Here is a 20557-nt window from a genome sequence, read left to right on the forward strand (position 1 = left end):
GATTCCATGATTCTACAGAATGCCTTCTTTTGTGTTTGCGGCTTCCCCTATTTATAGGCTCCATCCCTACCCAGGCAGGTGTCTCACCAGCCACTTCTGTCCCTTTTTCCCTTTTTAGCTGCCAGTGAAGCTGCACAAAATGTCAGATTCCCCTGGGCAGAGCTCCTGCTCACCTCCATAGGCCACAGTCCCCTGCGAGTCCGTGGTCAGGCTTTGCCGGAGCTGCCTCTTCTTGTCCTCGGTCACATCCAGACCAAGGTACTGCAGAACCTTGAGCAGAAACAAGGAGCCTTTCAAAAGAAAAATACTGGAAAAGCAATTATTTAGGGTAGGCACTGGGAAGACACTTGGTGCTGGGTTTCTCCAGGCAGCATCTCCCAAAAGAACAGGCTTGGATTGGATTTCCAGTCTCTCCTTTGCTGCACATGTACAGAAATGTCTGTTCCTGAACACAGGTTCACATCCCTCCGAGAACATTTTATCTGAAATCAGATTTGCAGCTCCAATGAGTTTTCAGGACTTTTATCAAAAGCCAGCAGAGTTTCAGCAAGACTCAGCTGGCAAGAGGTCAGCCTCTCCTTTCTCTTACTGCCCAGAAATTGTGTTTGGGACCAGGAAGATAAAAGCTATTAACAGAGTGTTTCTCATGGAGAGAGGAGACATTCGAACATTTCGCTCCTCCACTGCATGTTTTGCTCTCTCATTACTCCTGATGCCCTAACTTCTATTGATATTTATCTGTTCAACCTCAGGGCAGCACACAGAAGCAGATAAGCCTGTGCAAGCCCTACTTCCTTGCTAGCAGCAGCGACTGAAAGCTTTTAAAAGACAAAGTCGAGCTCAGCAGATTCTTGGAAAGAGCCCGAGAGAAACATTCACCAGTGGCAGGCTGCACTCACAGCTCCTGCTCACAGCAGCTCCCGGGAATTCCCTGGGAAGGGGCTGCGGAGGGGTCCTCGCCCGCCTTTCCAGCAGCAGCAAGTCCCTGGGATCCATCTGCTGTCCCGTTCGAGTCCCACCAGCCCTGTGCAAGGCGCTGCTGCAGGTCCCACGCTTTGGGATGTTGGCCGCCCCAAAGCCACCCGGGGTTGTGCCAGTCGGTGTCACCCCCCCACCTAACACGGCTGTGAGAAGTGAAGCCAAGCGCTCCTGCCAGCCCAGAGGAGCTGCTTTGTCCCCGCGAGGAGCAGAGGTCGCTGTGCAAGAGCCACCCTGGATCCCGCTTTAGGGAATTGCGCGGGCTCAGAGAACGGCTCCGCTGCGCTGCCGTCGGGTGGCAGCAGATGTTCGTCACATCGCGGCCTCCGTGGCGTCCGCACAAAGGGCTCTGTCCCCACATCCCCCCTCAAACGCCGGAGGAACCCAAGGTGCCAGACTGGGACACGGCCCCCCAAGGCACCCTGCCCCTCCCCAGGGTCTCGGTGAGCAGATGAGCAGCTCCGCTCTGTGCCCATCGAGTGTGTTCTTCATAAAATGATGGAAGAATCAGCGGTTCTGGATGGCTCCTCCATGAGAAATCCCCTGTCTTAGCCTCCCCTCCTGCACACCAGGCTGCCTGAGGTCACCCTAGCAGTGACAGCAGCACCAAAAGTTTGGAGGGCACAACCTTACCCAATGGTATGATGTGCAAGGGAGGTGCAGCTGCCAGGAAAAGACTTCTGGAGCTTCATGGAGCACCAAGAAATACCCAAGATTAGCCAAGGGATGTTTAAATGCCCCTTTGGACACAGTCAGGATGTTTCACCCTCTTTACCTTCAGAGGCTGGACTCAACCTCCAGCAAACTCACCTGAAGATGGACTATTTCTGCACAGTGCACAAGGAGGAGACCTTGCTTTGGGGAGAGGGACTCTGCCACTTACCAGTTCCAGTTTTCCATCCTTGAGCCGGATATGGGGATCCAGTGCTACTTTAGGTTTGGTGCCTGAAGCTGCTTTGTAGTTAGAAGCTGAAGCAGGTGCTGAAAATCAAAAGCAAATATTAACAGGGAAGCATTTGGGTAGAGGTGCCTGCAAAGCAAAACTCAGATTTCTTGTTGCATGAAATATAAAGTGTGTACAGCAGGGCAAAAATCCAAGTCCAGGATTTACTAAAACCAGCTCTGGAAGACTGAACTAGGCCTCTCTTGGAAAGACTGGATACTGGGGCAAATCCTTCTGAAAGTGGGCTTCTGCATGGTTTAAAGTGAGATGTTTCATCCAGGGACAAAAGACTGCAAAAAACTTCCAGCACTTTGGAAATTTCCAGTCACAGAATTTTGTGGAGTCTTGGAGTTACGGTGAACTGTGAGAAAAATGAATTAAAATCTGCCTGGTTCTTGTCTACTCTGATTAAGCAAAATGGAAAGAATTCCTGATGCCCATAGGAATTAACAGGTTAAAAGTGATGTGGAAAAGCCACATCTGAGATTTTTTTCCCTCCCCAAGACTGCAAAAAGCCTTGAACCCTTTTCCCCTCAGTTGGGCAGGCAGAGTTTTTGGGTAGAAGGAGGCACATGTGTTGTGAGGCAGGCACAGAGGCAGAGAGAGGCAGAGGCAGCAGCTGCTGAACTGGTGAAAAGCTGTCATGAGCTGGAGGATCCAGCTGCCAACAGCAGGCTCAGCATTGCCAGCACTGCTGCACAGCTGAAAAGTTCCAGAGCACAAGGCCTGCCCCTCCATGCCTGGAGGGAACTCCTCCTTTTCCATTATGATTAACCCTTGCCTGTAAGGAACAATGATACTCCATGGAAGAGGGCTGCAGGAGGTGTTGCCTGCTCCTGAAGAACCCAACCAGACTCCAGAAGGGTGCAGGGTGGCTGTGCCTGCCCCTGCCCACCCTCAAACCATCAGCCCAGGTGACAAGATTCCTTATCATGGCAGTCATAAGATTTGCCCAAGGAGCAATTCCTGTTGCTGCTTGGGTCTGGTTAACATCACAGGGAGCCCTGTTTTGCCAAGTACCACAGCTCCTCTGGAATCCCTGCAGCACCTCTCCCTCACCCTCCTGGCCATCAGGGCAGGGCCCAGGTGCCAGGAGAAGGCAGTGAGCAGCAGAGGAGCTGCATAATCCTCCTAATCCAGGCATCCATCTGCTCTGCTAAGGCCAGCAGCTGGGAAGCAGCAAGAGGTAGCAAATGGGTTTGCTGGATCAGCCACCACCACTTCCCTCTCCAAGTTCAAGGGCAGAGCCATTGCCCTTCAAGCCATGGCTAATCAGGATTAGCTCCATGTGCCTTTGCTGTCAGCTCTGGACACAGCCATATCCAGGGCTGAGGCACTGCCTGGCCCAGGCTCCCAGCCTGGCTGCTCTTTCAGAGCCAGTTGTCTGTCTCCATGGATGACAACACTGACACAAAGCCTCCTTAGCATCTCACATTCAAATCCTGAAGTGATCAAATCCTCCAGCTAAGTCAGGCCATGGTGGGTCACTGCTGGTACTGGGTTGCTCTGTCCCCATCACCAGGACTGGCTGTCTGTGGTGGCCACCTGAGAGTGTCCCTGGCACCTGCAGGACACTCAGGGCAGGGAGAGCTCATCTCTGTCCCAGGGCTTCTCCAGGGGAGCATGGAAGGCAGACCTGAAGCTGCTGAGCTTGCCCAAGGTGAGCCAGACATCCCTGGGAGCAGCTGCTCCATCTCCTGCTGATCCCAGGTATGGACTAAACACAGTTTACCTCCAGGGCTTGCTCTTAGCTTTCCAGAGGGGAACTGCAGCAAGGCACAGGGATTTGTAAGCAGAGCCAATGTCCCAGGGAAGGAAGGGCTGTTGGATTTGAGGCTGCAAGAATGGTGGGCAGCACTTGTTCAGGATTTGTTGGGTAAGTCCATGTTTCTCTCCAACCTTCCCGTCACAGGGGTATGGGGTACCTTGTGGAGGTTTTCTCCCTGGGCTCTGGGGATTATTGAGGTTTCCTCAATAGTATTAAGGGATTTGGGAAGCTTCAGGGTGATTCAGGTTCACCTCCCATTGCTGCCACACTGTTGGAACAGAGTGGTTCTCTCCACAAAAGGTAAGAGCTCAGGAAACCCAGAGCATGGAGATGAAACACAGAATAGAAAAATAAGCAAAAACAGAAGCTTGGATATAGAGAGAAATCTGATTTATTTAACATCTCTAAGCCATTTCCCAATTTGGCCAACTGAGGGCATCCTCAAAACCTGTTCAGAGCCCAGGGTTGCTGTGTACATCCCAACTCTATCTGACTGTGTTTATATTGGAAGTGTCCAAGGCCAGGGGCTTGGAGCACTCTGGGATAGTGGAAGGAGGTGGGATGGGCTGGGCTTTAAAGTCCATTCCAAGGCAATCCATTCTGTGATTCTGTGATTTCACAATCCTCAGCTCTGAGGAGCCACAGCTGTTTGTCACCCACACAAAGAGAATGGTTGGGCAGGACTCACCTGAGACTGTAAGCTCTGGTGGGCAAATGTCCGGAGACAAAGAAGGCACAGGAAAAGGATTTTCACGTCTATTCTAGAAAAACAAGACAAAACAGCACAGACAGTTGTTAAGAAGAATCTGTTGGTGTAAATAATGAGCAGGAGATAGAGGAGTTCAAGGCAGAGCCATGAGGGCGCCACATACACCCCTTGTGCAGGTGAGCCTGAAGAGATTCCAGGGGTTTCTCTGGGAGCACCTGGCACAGGCTGAGCCACCCCAAAACCTCTGGTCACACACAAATGGTTCTGTCCTTACTTTAACTGTGCTTGAGTGCTGAGGCTGGTTGTAACCTTGCCTGTTTCTCCACAGAGGTTCTCCCTGGAGCTCTGCATCCAATCCCGCAGAGAGGTCCCAAGTCTGACCACAGCCAGGTGTAACCTTTACCCCAAACCCATAATTATTCCAGTGAGCAGGGCAGGAAGCCGAGATCAGTTCACACCCTTTCTTGTGTGCTATATCATGGCTGAAAGCACAAGGAAGAGAGGGAAAAATAATCCGTGGGTGAGCACCACCAAGACAGCTGTGACACAGCTGGGGACTTGGGTGCCAAGAGGGCACAGGGCTGGTGTGAGGACACACAAACAGGCAGCACGCGTGCCTGGGCACTCTTTCCCTGGTGTGGAAGTCCAGACCTCATTAGAAGTTCCGTCTTTCAGCAGCAAAGTGAGGAAAGGAGCCATTTCAGTCCAGCCAATGGTGTGATTTCATACAAGTGCACAGCATCACACAATCTGGGGGTGAGGGGTCCAACCACAGCACCCAACCACAGCTCCAGGGGCTCTGGTGCCTTTCTAGGGCACGTCTCCAACCTGGTGCACCCAAAGGCAACACATATGTGACATTCATGCAAGTCTGTGTCCCACAGGTCTGGAAAGCAAGGTGTTTTGTGAATGGTCTTGTATGAAAGGAACATCCAGCCAGCCTCTTTTGAAGGAAATTTGTGTAGAAGAGGGCAGAAAGGACACCCAGCATGGCACCAGTCCAGGAGGGGAGTGACAAATGCATACAATGGAGCTGCAGACCCTGAGGGTTATGTGGTTAAACCCTGTCCAGCCATTCACAGCTCAAGCACTTCTCTGCAAACACAATGTGGAGCTTGGCTTTGCAGGAGGCATGAGCCTGGCTTATCATTAGAGTAGTCAGGAGCAGGAAAGGGCTGTGCAGGAATGCTGGGGATTCATCCTCATCAGAGGGCTTGAAGAATAAAGAGTTGTGCCTGCCTTTGGCTAGGAGCCTAGATCAAACTGACTCCAGAGATCCCTTCCAGCCCTATGACTGGTGCTGAATGAGATGCAGGTTGCTATCCACAGAAGGGCTTTGTTTTTTTTTTAAACCTGAGACTCTTGAAACAGGTCTGAATGCAGGCCCTGGAGATGAAACTCCTGTCATTACCTCCACAGATCCATCTCTGTCTCAAACCCAACAGAGAAGAAATTATTTCAGATTAAAAACATCTGCCTGCAGGTAAATACATCAACCGTACAGACTTCCCACTGGATTTCCAGAAGTATTACTAGGGACTCCCTAAAGAAGAATTCTCTGATCAAGGAAAGATCCCAGGATTGGTATCTGTCTCCAGGATTGGTATCATATCTCTTTAGAGATGAATTTCCACCTACCTCTGGGGACCTCACGTGGACCTTCAGCCTGCAGGAGCCCAGGCCGTTTCCCACAGCCTTTGGAGGCGGGGATGGGCTGTTGTTGTGAACTGACAGTCCGGGATGTAACCGTCCCCTCCCAGGGATAAAGGCCACTTCTGTGCTTCCCTCGTGTCTTCAAGAAACAAAAAGCACAGAACATCTTATTAACAAAACAAAAGGCACAAATTTGCAGAGCTCGCATGCTTGTGGTTCTGTCACCAGGATAACCTCCCTAAGCCTGAGTAGCCTGCACCAGTGCAGCTGGATCTCCACCAGCTGCATTCCATTGAATCATGGAATGGTTAAGCTTGGGAAAGACCCCTCAGATCATTGAGTTCCACCATTTCCTGGGTACTGCTAAGGCCGCCACTGACTCATGTCCCCAAGTGCCACATCTCCATGGCTTTTGAACACTTCTAGATGATTCCACCACTGCCCTGGGCAGCCTATGCCAAGGGCTTTACAACCCTTTCCATGAAGAAGTTGTTCCTAATACCCATTCTAAACATCCCATGGCACTACTTGAGGCTATTTCCTCTTGTCCTGTCACTTGTTAATTGGGAAAAAAGCCCAATCCCCACCTGGCTCCACCCTCTCATACAGATCCGTAAGGTCTCTCCTGAGTCTCCATTTTTTTCCCTTTTTTTAACTTCAGTTCTGTTTCAAAGCTCTGCTGGGCAGTGATAGGAGATACTAATGAGGCCCAGAACATCAGGAAGGTCTGGATTCCACTTCAGGATGATCCATGCCTTCAAGATTTCCTGATGTGACCACCTTAAAGAATCATTTAAGGCTAATAGTGCCCTTGAAGCCAAACCTTGGTATGAAGTGTTCTGCCTAAGACTCAGCAGCACCTGATGATGACAGGAAATACTTTCTACGCCTACCTGAATTTGGCTTTTTCAATTATTTTTCTGGCCTCCTCATGTGTGCTGCCCACCAGAGAATCTCTGTTGATAGCGATGAGTTGGTCTCCAGGTCGGAGCCGACCATCCTAAACAAACAGGGAGAAAGACACAGCATTGAGAAGGGATATCTCTGCCTAAAGCCTTCTCCTGCAACACAAATCCTCATTAGTCCATGCAATTATCCATGTACTCTTAGAAAAGCTGCTTCAGAACAGCCACAGCCTCTAGGAAAGGTCCCCATGGCAGAGCTCCTGAGGGTCTCCATGCCAACTTACTTTGTAACAGTCCCCATCTGGCAAAAGCTCTTGGACATAAATCATGGGCCCGTCAGGCCTGTTGGATCCACCACTGATTGTCAGCCCCAAGCCAGAGGAGTTTGCTATAGAAATGCTCTGGATTCCTGAGTCAATGGAGTAGCTGCAAGGGAGAGAAGTCAGCAGGTGACTCAAGGTGATCTGGGTTATCTTCTCATATCACTGAACAAACTGCCTGGATTTATTTCCATGTGTGATCCTTCTACCTTCTCCCAGCCTTTTATTTGCATCCTTTCTTCCACCCACCACTGGAAAGGGGAAGTGAGGCCTCCTGTTCTTTGGCAGACATTATTCAGTGTTATTAAGGTGACTGCTTCCCCTAATCTCCAATAGGGGAGTACACATTTAGAGAAGAAACTAAAGATTTAACCAGAATATATTTGGCATTCCTGCTTTTATAGCCAAAAGCACACATTCCTGCTTTTATAGCCAAAAGCATATTATCAACATGGTTGTTGCTTGAATCCAACTAGATCACCAGACAGCAATTTACTGATGGATCAACTATCAAGAAGTTCTTAGGAAACATCAAAGTGAAGCTCAGGATATACAGCTGGGTGCGTCTCAACCAGGATTTGGACCCAAAATCATGCAACATGCCCTAAGAAATGAGCATCCTTTACAGCAAAACCCACCACACTGTGAGCTGCTGCTGCGGCAGGTGGCTTGCCCAGTCAAGGATAGAAAGGAGCAGCAAACAAGCTGGACCCTTCCCTCCAAGAGCTGCTGGACAGGACTCAACAGGCCACCAAGGCCCAGCCACAGCAGTGGCTCCATGCCAGCAGGGAGGTCTGACAGCAGCAGAGTTGTGAGACCAGAGATTTCACTGAGCTCCCATGGGCAGCACTGCAACAGGCGGGGTTGGGGAAGGATTTGGTAAGGATCAGCAAGCCTTTTTCCTCCAAATGGGGTGGGTGGGTGCAGCTGGCTTTTTGCTTTTCAATGTATTTCCACAGCAGCCACTGACCAAAGAGTGTGCACTGGCTCCTCATGTTACAACTTCAGACACAACAGCATCTGTGCACCCCGTGCCCCACAGGGACAGCGGCACACGTTCCCAAGCAATGCCAGCCCGGTGGTCAGACACCCCAGTGGAAGGGGTGCATGGGCCCTAGTCTTATGAAAAAACATTGCTTTAAGGTGAACAATCTTAGGGAAATGAAGCATGAAATAACAGCATTAAACATGCATTAAAATGCTCTGTTCAACCCAGAATCTCAGACACTGACTGTGGTGAGATTGCATCGCATCCAGCTCCCATTGTTCAGTGGAAGGGCAGGACCTCAGGTGATGCCACAATGAGAAGTCACAGCCTGGGGACAGCCTGTAGTGAGCAGAAGGGGTGGCAGCCACATGCATGAAAAGACCCATGGCCCAAATTACATCTCACGGCTGACCACCAATGCTCAGGTGAAACGAGGTCTGTGATTCCAGGGGAAGACCTCTGGGGCCTGGGAGCAGCATGGAGACAAGCAGAACATGGCACAGCATGGCAAGGAGGCCACCAAGACAGGCCCCTCTAGTCTAAATGCCCATTTTCCTGCCCACAGTGGTGGGGTTGGAATGAGATGATTTCTGAGGCTCCATCCCACCCAACCCATTCTGGATTCTACACCTCAGCCTGGAGGGAATTAACAGCACAGTAAGGATGGCTTGTCCAAAGCAGCTGCCAAGTAGATGATCTGGTGTCTCCTCTGTATGGGTCTCTCACTCCATGCAAGCAGCTTAAACCTCTGGTGCCAAATATTTGTCCTCTGCAAATCCCTAATAAGCTGGTATTTAGCAAGAGGATTTACTGGTTCTGCAGTGAGGGCTGATTCTCATTACCAGTGCCTTGGCTTGTTTGTGCTGGCAAAGGAGGGGAGCTGTGAGCCCTGGGGACAAATGGTCCCCATCCCATGACTGTGAACAGCCTCCGAGCTGTCCCTCTGGAGAAGGGCCCTGGAGACGAGACCGCAGAAAAACCAGCTCGGCCTGCCAAACCTCTGACCCTGCGGAACGTGCAAGGGCAGATGACCACATGAAAACACACTCCAGGAGATGCTCTGGCCACCAAAGGATGAGGTGACTGCAGGCTGATGACCCCAAAGCAAAGAACATCAGGGATGTTTGCATGGAGAGGTGCTCGTGCTCTTGGAGCACGGGGTCAAAGTGTCAGGAGCAGGGCAATAGGAAACAAGTTCAAAAACATCTCCTGAAAGCAACATCAGCCTTGCAGGAACAGACTGCTCATGATTTACAAGTGATGTCCAGGGCCCTCTCAGCTGGCTGTAAATCATGGCCTCTGGGATTCAGAGGGGAGGAAGAGGAGCTGCTGCATGGTGCAGACATATTGATTATCTCAACTGGGAACCTTTTCATCCCCGTTGGAACAAACTTCCCAGGAAGAGCCAAGATGCCACCACCACATCCAGAAGATGCTGTGGCCTCTGAACTGTCGTGATAGAAGAATAGAGAGGTCAAAAGGATGAACAAAACTGTTCAACAAGCACTGGAATGCTTTACTGGGTGTAGCCCTCTGACATTTGGTGGTGTCCTGCTGCCCCGGCAGGCCGGGCTGGTGGGATGTGTACGTACTGTGCGTGAGGAGCGTGCGTCAGGCTCCCGAGGAAGGGGCCGTGGGAGTTGGCAGGGCTCAGCAGCAGCGGGCTCTGGGAGCGTGAGGACGAGCCCGAGGAGGTGCTCTCCAGGTATCGACCTGAACAGCAAAGGCAGAGTCAGTCCAGGGCACACAAACACTCCAGCATCACCCTCCCCCCTGCTCTGCTGCTGAGAGCTGATGCCTCACTCCTGGATTTTTGGGGAAAGCCACATGGTGGTTAAAGACATCAGGATGGGGCTGAAGGAGAGGAAACGTTCAGTCTCCTTGGCACAATTCCAGAGCGGGACTGTCACCCCTCTGCCAACCCTACACACCTCTGCCATAGGGGAAGGGCCAGCAGCTGTCTGGTGGGATGCCAAGCTGTAGGGAAAGCTTTCTTCCCCAGGCACACACGACTTTTTGTGCTAGCATCTTGCTTTGGTCAACCTTGTTGCATCTCATTAAACATTTCCCATTTGCAAATGAAAAGAAATTATTTTTAAATTAATTATTGCAGAAATTGCCTTGAAATCCAGAGCAAAAATGTACAGCTTCATTTACTGATGGAGTCACCTGCCCAGCACATCAGTTAGGCAGAATCTGGGGATCAGGGGAGGGATTATGACCCCAATTCAAGTCTCCCTTGATCACTCCTTGGCAGCATTGGCCACACTCTGGGCATGCACCAAGGGTCTGCAATAAGGCAAGCTTTCTTCAAACCTCCACCCCAACACCTACTCAAATCCAACCACAGCTCCTTCATAATGACACTGGGATAAAAGAAACTCTCTCTGCAGAGAGAGGGGCTTTCAGTTTCCTGCTGAGTTACTCACTGCCACCATGCAGGACTGGCGAGCTCCGCGCTGAGCCTGTGTTGCTCTGGGAGCCAAACTTCTCCAGCAGCTCAGAGAACTCTCTCCTGCAAACAAAACCACAGTGCAGTCAGCTGCTGCTCAGAACTCCCCCCACAGGACTATATGGCAAGAGAGCCCCTGATGGCAGGGACTGGGTACCAAGGCTGCAGGGCTGGTGCTCTCCAGCTGTGGGGAGCAGACAAAGCTCCTCATGTACAAAGGGAATACCCAGCTTTCAAGAGCTTGTGCAAGGCTTCAGGTCTGTAATCAACCTCGTGGCAGTGCAGCTTTCCTGTGATGGGCTGCAGCTCCAGAGTGCTCCTTTCCTGCCCTGGAGTGTGTTCAGGGCAAGAGGAGCTGGGAAGGGACGTATCCTTAAAGGTCTTTTCCAATCTTTATGATCCTGCAATTCTACGGACAGGATCTGTGCTGAGAACTGTCAGAGGAGGGCAGGATGAACACTGGAGCCCTGCCTTGCATCCTGCCTTGCACTCCTCATGGACCCTCCTGGGAATATTTTCACCCCAACTATAAGGCTCAAAAGTTTTGTAAACAGACCACACAAATTAACCCTGCCAGAAGGAGCTGTAACTCAACATAACCCAAACATGTAACTCAAACATAACCCAAAAATTCTTGGCCTATTTGTGACTCCTTCTAGGACAGTTAAATACAGGTTATTTTCTGTTTTTTTCTCCTCTTTTCCTGGACAGAAAACAGATCCTGTAGCTCTTGCTGGAGTAGAGAGGGAGATGGCTTTCAGGGCACCTGCAGAAGCATCAGCCCACTCTCCCAATCCATCCATAATTATGTTCTCCACAAACATCACAAGCTAAACCCTTGGAGCATGACACCTCAACAAAGACCTGCATGCAATCTCATCCCCAAAATCCCCTGGAAAATGATCTCCATGCCCAGGCACCAGATGCTTTGTTCCAGGTTGAATTTGACCAGCGTGTGTTGAGCCCTTGATGAGCTGGAGCTCCCTGTACCCCACAGGTGATTTTCTTCATGACCTCTTTTTGCGTTTTTGAACTCCATTAAGAACTACCATTGTCCACATTTACCAGCTCCTGCCTCATTTCTGTAACCTTTCTTGAGTTGCTGTGAGCCCTTCACAACCTTTCAGATGAGGAGGCATGGACAGGAATGACATCCTCATCATGCTCATGTTCAGCAGCCCTGCCACACTGCTCTCATGTTGTCCCTCTGCAATGGGGGTGTTCTCTCCCTTCATAACCCAACCCCACCTAAAGGATCCGACCTTTTGGCAGAGAGATTCTCAAGGATGACTAATTTCTTACACATGCCAGTTAATAAGCATTCAGGCAGAGGGAGAGACCCTGAAAATGTTGTTTCAGTGGTCACAGTAACACCATTAGATGTCGTCTTTGAAGGCAGGAGGGAATCCCCATGGGAAGGTGCCTTCCTGATGCCATAGCCCCAGGAAAAGCCTGGCTATGAGTGGCTCCCTCTCAGGCTTGACAGTCAGACAAGCACAAGAGGTGAACCTGTAGGAACCCAGCCACAGCAAAGTTCCCTGAGCGAGAGGAGACTGCTGTGACACACTCGCAGACGCTGCGTCATCTGCGTTCCTCACCAGGACAGATGTTGGGTGTTATTGGCTAGATTAGAGTCAACAATATTAAATGATGAATGAATCATCAGCTCCTCAGGTTCCTGCTGGAAATGCTCTCAGTAATTTACATCTTCCCAGTCACATCCAGCTCATTAACCAACTTCAAAGACCAGCGCATGCCTTATCTAATATTGCCATCAAATTTATGCCTTATTCATTCCATTTAATGCTAATTTAAAACCCAAGTGTCACACAATGCTCAGTGACATGCCTTGGTGAATCCCAATATTTGCACCCATACTATTGTCTTTATCAACCAAAACATGACCTTAAAAAAAGACCACGACTTTGTTCAGAAACCCCTTGTCCCACAGAGCTCTTCTGGCTTTCACCTCTTGGGCACAAACTTCCCAGAACAGCCAAAATGCCACCAGGATACCCAGAAGATGCTGTGACCTCCCAGTCATGGTGGTGATAAAACAGTAGGGGGGACATGAGGATGATCAAAGCCATTCTCCAAGCACTGGAATTCTTTATTGGATCCACCCCTCAGACAGTGGCAGGCATTTGGTGGCCCACCAAGGGACAGCTGTGTGGGGCCAGCCCTGTGTGACCTGCACTTACTGTGCATGAGGGGAAGGCAGCTTCATAACTTAAGGCACTAAAATATGTAAAATATTAGGAAAATTTCTCCACTGAAAGGATGTCAGGCACTGGAACAGGCTGCCCCGGGAAGTGGTGGAATCACTAGAAATGTTCAAAAAACATGTGGATGTGACGCTTGAGGACATGGTTTAATGGTGACCTTGGCAGTGGTAGGTTAAGGGCTGGACTCAAGGGTCTCAGAGGGTTTTCCAACCTAAATGATTCCACAAGCACTGGGAAAGCAGAAGGACAAGTCAGCCTCTGGTTTGCTGATCCTCGGATCCCTGAGCTGAGCCTTGGTGGATCTCAGCAGAATTATTTCAGTTTCCCAGTAAAGCCTCCGTGTGTCTGCAGCTGATTCACACCAGTTTCACTGGCAGCTCACACAGCCACGGCCTTACCCCTCCCTGACCCCTGCAGGGGCAGGTCCAATGTGCTGGAATCTCACACATTATTCCCAGTGGTTACCAAGCCACCAGCACTTAGGTTTTGTTTTGGGCTGGGTATTTCTGTGGTCATCTATTGTTCCATTTTCCTCAGATAATAATCCAGCAGAGCACAGAGGAGGTCATAAACGCCACACAATGGCTGCAATACTCTTAGTCAATGCAAATGCAACTGGTGCAGCAGCTCTGTGACCCTGAAAACCCCGTCACTAACCTGTGCTGCCAAATGCTCTGTCATAAGTGAGGACATGCATGGGCTCAGCACTCCTTATTGTTGTTTATTTTGTGTCCTGAAATTCATCCACAAAGGAGGTTTATCATTATTTTCTCAGGAGCCTGAATGAGCTGTGAGACTGGGTCCAGCCCAGGGACAATGTGACCAAATGCCACCGTCCCAGCTCCTGCTTTGTTGGTCAGTCCTGCCAGCCCCAGTTCCACCAGGGACACAAACACATGACTAACTTGAGGCACACACTTATCCCAGCAGAAAGTAAAGCACTTTCTGGTGCCAGTCTCCTGGGAATTAATTTTGTGCTCAGTGCAGTGTTTGGAGGAGCTGGACGCGGGCAGACAATGCCCAAACATTGCCGATTAATGAACGAGCGCGCTGCAGGAATGCCAACAGGCCTTGCTTTGTGCTTTCAGACACCAAGAGGCTTCAGAAGATGTCTTTAATATTTAAAATTTGACCCTTACTAAAACATTGTGAATTGTCAGGTGCCTGCAGGACTCAAATGCCCAGCTTGATTAAAAAACAACAACCGTGGCGTTGTATGAGGTGGAAAGTTCATTTTAACAAGCCCTTCTCCATTTTTTTTCATTAGGATGCAAACATTTGAGGTCTGCAGGATGCTTGCAATAGAGCTTGGCCCTGGACAGCCTTCAGCCAGCCCCAGAGTGGGATGGGGGGTCTGCCAGCAGCAGCCAGCTCCAAGATGACTTTGCTACAGACTAAGCAGCAGGGGGTCAATCTCCTTGCAGAAAATTGTTGTTTTATCTCATAATGCCTCTTTGTCCTGCCCTTTTGTTCCTGGAAGAACAAAGGGTGAATCCTACATCAAAGGTTACACAGCGTCTGGAAACCTCAGCTCTGCACCACAGCTGGGAGAGAAAGTGGAGCCTGTGACATCAGAAATTACTGGTTTGTCTCCAAAAAAAAACAAACCTGCAGGTGAGTGGGAGCCATGAACCTAGAGCACTCCAAAAACATCACAAAGGCAGGTTTCTCACACAGCTCCAGTGGAATTAGGGCACCCCCAGCCAGCCTGGAGCTGACACCCAGCTGTGTGAGGAGGTGACAGCCTGGAGGGGAGGGATGGAGCATCCAGAGGGACCTGGACAGGCTGGAGAGAGGGAACCGTGCAAAATTCAAAAAGCACAAGGCCAAGTGCCTGGGTCAGGGCAATTCCAAGCCCTAATCCAGGCTGGGCAGAGAAGGAATTGAGAGCAGCCCTGGGAGAAGGATTTAGGCTGTTGGTGGGTGACAGCTGGACCTGCCCTGGCTGTGAGCACCCAGAAACCCTCCTGGGCTGGGCTGAGCCCCAGCGTGGGCAGCAGGAGGGGGGGATTCTGCCCCTCTGCCCCCTCAGGTGAAACCGCACCTGCAGAGCTGCCTCAGCCCTGGGGCCAACAGCAGCAGGCCCTGGAGCTGCTGGAGAGAGTCAAGGGGAGCCCATGGAGATGCCCCCAGGGCTGGAGCCCCTCTGCTCTGGAGCCAGGCTGGCAGAGCTGGGGGTGCTCACCTGGAGAGGAGAAGGCTCCAGGGACACCTCAGAGCCCCTTGCAGGGCCTAAAGGGGCTCCAGGAGAGCTGGAGAGGGACTGGGGACAAGGCATGGAGGGACAGGACACAGGGAATGGCTTCCCACTGCCAGATGGCAGGGCTGGATGGGATATTGGGAAGGAATTGTTCCCTGTGAGGGTGGGCAGGCCCTGGCACAGGGTGCCCAGAGCAGCTGTGGCTGCCCCTGGATCCCTGGCAGTGTCCAAGGCCAGGCTGGATGGGGCTTGGAGCACCCTGGGATAGTGGGAGGGGTCCCTGCCATGGCAGGGGGTGGGATGGGATGAGATTTGAGGTCCCCTCCAACCCAAACCATTTGATGCCTTCCCTCTCTGCAGGTGGGATGGAAGCAGTGCCAGGCACAGGTGCATCTCACTGCTCTGGGAAAGGCTGGCTGTTTTTCCCAAAGCACAGCCTTTGTCCCTGTCACACCCAGGCTTGCTGGAGTCAGCCCCAGCCTTCCCTGCCAGCTTAGCACCAAGTGCTCAGAACAACAGAGCCATGGGCTGAGTTCTCACTGTCACACTGTCACACACACTGCAGGGCTGGCAGGGCAGGAGGGGCTATCCTGCATTTACACCAGGCCAGAGGGGCAACAGCCCCTCTGCTGGGAGAAACAGGGTGGGCACAATGACCTGGGAACTGATCCTGCCCCTTTACCTGGGCCTGGACCTCAAGGCCTGGGTCACTTCTGGGCTCCTCACAAGGCAGACACTGAGGGGCTGGAGCGTGTCCAGGGAAGGGAACGGAGCTGGGGAAGGGGCTGGAGCACCAAGAGGGTCTGAGGGAGCTGGAAAGGGGCTCAGCCTGGAGAAAAGGAGGCTCAGGGGGGACCTTGTGGCTCTGCACAGCTTCTGACAGAAAGGGACAGTCGGGGTGGGGCAGGCGGAGGGGGTAGGGGGCTCTGCTCCAGGGAGCGGGGACAGGACACAGGGAAATGGCCTCAAGCTGTGCCGGAGTGGAGGGGGATCAGGTTGGACATCAGGAGGAATTTCTTCATGGAAAAGGTGGTCAGGTCAGGCCTTGGAAATGGCTGCCCAGAGCAGTGGTGGTGTCCCCACCCCTGGACATGTCCAAGGAACAACTGGACATGGCACTTGGTGCTCTGGGCTGGGAGATCAGTCAGAGGTTGGACTTGAAGATCTTTTCCACCCTCAGAGATCCTGTGAGTCTGATTCTGTTCCATACTGCCAGGGCACTTGCAGAGAAGCAGCCTTTCCTTCCTGCTGGTTGTGTGAGCCCTGCTAATCCAACAGCCCCTGTTCCTGGGATGCTGGGGATGCATCTCGTGTGGAGACACAATGAATTTAGTATTTTATCCTGCCAGGACTCAGAGGTGCAGCACAAAGTGGCTCCTCCCAGTGATAAACCTGACAGACCAGGCCGATATCTGTGCAATGCAGAGAAACAAGGAACTATTGTAACTTTCAGGTTGAGAATGAATAAACAATAATTATGACTATGCAATAAAATTATCCTCATTAGCTGAAGGTGAGCACAGACGAAAATCAGATTTAAGCATCACCTAAACCTGGTGAGTCCAGCTCCAAATGTGAATCCTCTGCTTTAAGCCCTGGCATTACTGCTGCTCTCTGCAGCCCAGCTGATGCGACAGGCCCAAAACATGCATCTGATACATGCCAGAGACTGAGCTCCATGAAAAGCACAGGTAATTTGGGCCTATAATTAACTCCAGAGACAAATAATAGCGTTTATGACTCAAATTCACCCGAGGGCAACCACAACAAAATGCTACTCAGCTGAGTCATTGGGAAAATTGGCAGGGGTGTTGGATCCAAACCCAGAACCATGACGTTCCCTCCTCCAGAGTGCTTTGAGTGCTCTGGGCGAGGAAAGATCTGAAAATAAACTGAATTTTCTCTGCCCCGTGTGCTCCTCAGCTTTCAGGTCTCGTGAGCTGCTTTGCTGGGCAGTGGGAACAGGGAAGCTGCCATCCCGTGGCATGGCACCTCCACAGGCATCACCCCAGAGCTGATGGACTGTCTCCACCCGGCTGGCTGCTCACCCACGCTCAAGGACAGACTTAAAAGATAGCAGGGCACCAATAAAAGACAAAACTAAGTGGAAAAAAAAAGTGGAGAGCAGAAAAATCCTTCCCCATGTTCCCACAGCCCTTAATCCTGGAGATATGTATTTGTGTATTAAACAGTTTGCGAGATGATTATGTAAGTGAAATCTCTGCAAATCTTTTGGAAAAAAGAATAAATAAACTGATTACTTCTCCTCTCTCCCTCTGGCTAACCTTTTGCAGATTTAACAGATAACCAACAGTGAACGGAGGCCAAATAAATCGCTTAAAGTTCCATTGTCCTGCCGGCCTGCCCCAGCTCCCTGCAGGGGGACAGGGGCCTGCCGGAGCAGGGGGGAGCCGGAGCCACGAAACATCTGCTGCAATTTGGGATGTCAGGAGCTGCAGGAACAGCTTGGAACAGATCACTGTGGAGGCAGAAAACCTGTGCTTCGGGCTCTGGCTGAGAAATCAAATATTTCAGAGCAAGTCGTGCTGCTGTTGGATGCAGGGATCCCAGCCGAGCTGTGGGATCCCGTCCCTCCTGCTGGGAGAGAGTGTGAGATGCCCACTGGCACTCTGCCCTGCCAAGGGGACTGCTGTGATCCAGAGCTGCATCCTGAGCATCCCTACTTGGACCAGAGGATCCCTGGTGACCTACTGGCTTCACCCAGCACTTCCTCAGAGCTGCTGAAGGACTTGCACTTAATGTAATAACAGGAGATGCCATTTCCCCTGGAAGAGGGTGGCTAAAAGCAGCCCGTCATTAATAGCAAATAATTCTTCCAGCAGTGTATTGCTGTGTCAGAAGTAGTCTCACGCCTGTCATTAGAGCACTCTCACTGCTCTGCCAAGGCAGGAAAGCTGCACAGCAGCTGATGGATAAGGAATGCATCCATCATTAAATCATCCATCATCTCCACACTAACGGGATCTGGGTGTGTTCAGCAGGGACTCTGACCTGAGCCACCCACGGGCAGAGCACAGCCTGCCTGCCCACAGCCACACTCTGCCAAATCCCACCCTCATTCCGCTGCTTCCTGCAGCACCTCAGCTTCCCCAGCCCCTGTTTCTGTCAAGGGAGAGCATGTGCCAGCACATTGTGCCAGATCTCCTGTGGGATATCAGCAAAGACCCCACTAATCCATACCTGGGTTCCCACAGCTCTGCCCTCTCTCCTGGCACCATCATTAAACCCAGTCAAGACAAGACTGAACTCTTTCCTTCTCCTTCCAAACCCTCGGAGTCTTTCCAGAGATAGCAAGGCTTTCCAGGGGGCAGCAAGGGGACAGGTTTCAGCGAGAAACTTCTCATCCTTCCTGAGAAGGAGGAAACCTCTGGGAAAGGAAGACCTTAACTCAATGTGTCCAACGGGAAAGGAAAGGGAAGATCCTGCTGTCCCTGCACATCTTCATCCAGAGTTCTGTGCATGATGTGCTGAAACAGCACACAGCAGATCTGAGGGAGCTGTGCCACCCTACAGCCAAGACTGGGGCAGCTCTGGTCCTCCCTGGGGAAGCACCTGTGGAAATCTGCTCAGTGCTGGAATGTCCCACAGACCCCACCCAGGCAGGGTGAGAGCCACCAAGGGAAACTTTGCTTCCTTCCATTACAGCTGCAGCTCTGGTCCTCCCTGGGGAAGCACCTGTGGAAATCTGCTCAGCGCTGGAATGTCCCACAGATCCCACCCAGGCAGGGCTGGAGCTGAGAGCCACCAAGGGAAACTTTGCTTCCTTCCATTACAGCTCCACTGAATTCCCAGCAGTGCACAGTTACCAAAGATCCCTGGCCACCTCTGCCTTCCCAGAGCAGAGGCCTTTGAGCCCAATTTGCTCCAAGGCTCTCCAGCTGTGGTGCCAAGGAGTGCCACAAGCTCCCTTCCCGGCGTCCCCCCTTACCTGGCGTCGTCATCGCGGGCTATCAGGAGGCGCATGTGGCTGGTGGCCGACGCTGTCCTCAGGATGTCCACGGCCCTGGAACACAAGGACCATGACAGGTCAATCCCAGCTCCCAGCAGAGCTCCACTGGCCTCACCCTGCTCACCTCAAAGCTGGCAGAGACCCCTGACCTGGGCAAACCCTTCCAGCAGCTGAGGCTTTGGCTGGATGCCCTGTTCCCTGCCCTGGCAGCGAGGCCGAGGGCAGCCCAGCCATACCCTGATTTTCCCACTTCTGCAGTAAGTGAGAAGTCCCTGATAGCAAACCCCAGAAGACACCTGTGGTGATGAGCAAATCCTCCTGCACAGCCCACACCATTCCAGGATTCTGTAATTCCCAGCCTGGGGAAGCGTCCCTTCTGGGGACAGCCATATTCTAGGTCAAAATTCAAGTACCCCTGGCAGCCAGGGCAGCTGCTGGGAGCCAGGCACAGCCTCCCACAGCCACAGAGATGTTCTCATGGATGTCACCGAGCCCAGCTGCTCTGGGGCTTTGACAGCAGGACCAGCTCCTCATGCTGCTTCCCATCCAGCCTTGGCAGCTGGTGCAGGAATGCAAGGCAGGCAATAGGAGAGCACAGTGTTCAATGGGAAAGGAGAGCCCCAAAGTGTTTGTGCTTCTGTGGAACTGTGAATGATTCTCTTGGTGGGGAGCTGAGGGGCTGGATCGTGGCTCCAGAAGGAACTGGAGCAGCACAGTCAGGCTCAGGCATCAGCTAATCTCCTGTGCTGGGAACTGCAGGATGTGCTGGGAAGATGCAGCAGATGGAGTGGAGGTGCCAGGAGCTGTTTAAAACCCAACTTTCTGGGGAAATGTCTGACTATCTCAGATACAATTTGGGCTCTTGGGTCTATTTTTATATTGAATCTTCCTGGTTGATAGTTTCTGAGTTGGCTCTTGGGAACAGCATACAGAGTGATGCCCTGGTGTCCTCCACACAACCCACTGCCTAAGCCACTTCACAGAATCCCACAAAAGCAACAGGAATGGGAAATATCCATTTGGATATGGTACCTCTCGCTTGTAACCCCAATTAGGGAATCTCCATTGACTTCCAGGATCTGGTCTCCTGGTTGCAGGCGCCCTAAAAAAGAAAACTAATGGATAGAAACTGTGGAAAATACAGCTTGAAGGGACTGGGAGAGGCTGGGCAGTTCCCCCCTGTGCCCAGAGACAGGATGAAAAATGGATGGGCTGTTCCGGAGATGCTCGTCTGACCTGTTTTTCCAGATGTCCATAAATGAAGCTTCTGCAACCTCCCAGAACAGCCCCTGCCAATGTCCCAGCACTTCCTCTGCTCTAGGAAGTTGCAAAAGTAAATACTGAAAACTGCAATAAAGCTTTTGCTTAATTCATTTTGAGGTCAAGTAGTTCAGTTCGAGGTCAGGTGGAAAACCAGGAGAGGCACTTCCACCTGTTCTGGATTTA

The 20557-nt window shown here is 51.5% G+C and overlaps 1 protein-coding gene across 1 annotated transcript in view; it reads right to left on the bottom strand.

Moving 5' to 3' along the window:
* LOC121336161 (syntaxin-binding protein 4-like) overlaps nucleotides 1-20557 on the bottom strand; it is a 36848-nt gene that overhangs the window by 8419 nt on the left and 7872 nt on the right. Inside the window, exons 4-13 of the mRNA XM_041405043.1 lie at nucleotides 20144-20213; nucleotides 19091-19165; nucleotides 10694-10779; nucleotides 9857-9977; nucleotides 7241-7382; nucleotides 6945-7051; nucleotides 6037-6190; nucleotides 4378-4450; nucleotides 1862-1959; nucleotides 174-270 (exon numbers count right to left, since the gene is read on the bottom strand). Of these exons, the coding sequence (XP_041260977.1) occupies nucleotides 174-270; nucleotides 1862-1959; nucleotides 4378-4450; nucleotides 6037-6190; nucleotides 6945-7051; nucleotides 7241-7382; nucleotides 9857-9977; nucleotides 10694-10779; nucleotides 19091-19165; nucleotides 20144-20213 (1023 nt within the window). The remainder of the gene's footprint in view (nucleotides 1-173; nucleotides 271-1861; nucleotides 1960-4377; nucleotides 4451-6036; nucleotides 6191-6944; nucleotides 7052-7240; nucleotides 7383-9856; nucleotides 9978-10693; nucleotides 10780-19090; nucleotides 19166-20143; nucleotides 20214-20557) is intronic.

The sequence above is a fragment of the Onychostruthus taczanowskii genome, unplaced genomic scaffold (genome assembly GCF_017590055.1).
Source record: "Onychostruthus taczanowskii isolate IOZ18803 unplaced genomic scaffold, ASM1759005v1 scaffold10, whole genome shotgun sequence".
Taxonomy (NCBI): domain Eukaryota; kingdom Metazoa; phylum Chordata; class Aves; order Passeriformes; family Passeridae; genus Onychostruthus; species Onychostruthus taczanowskii.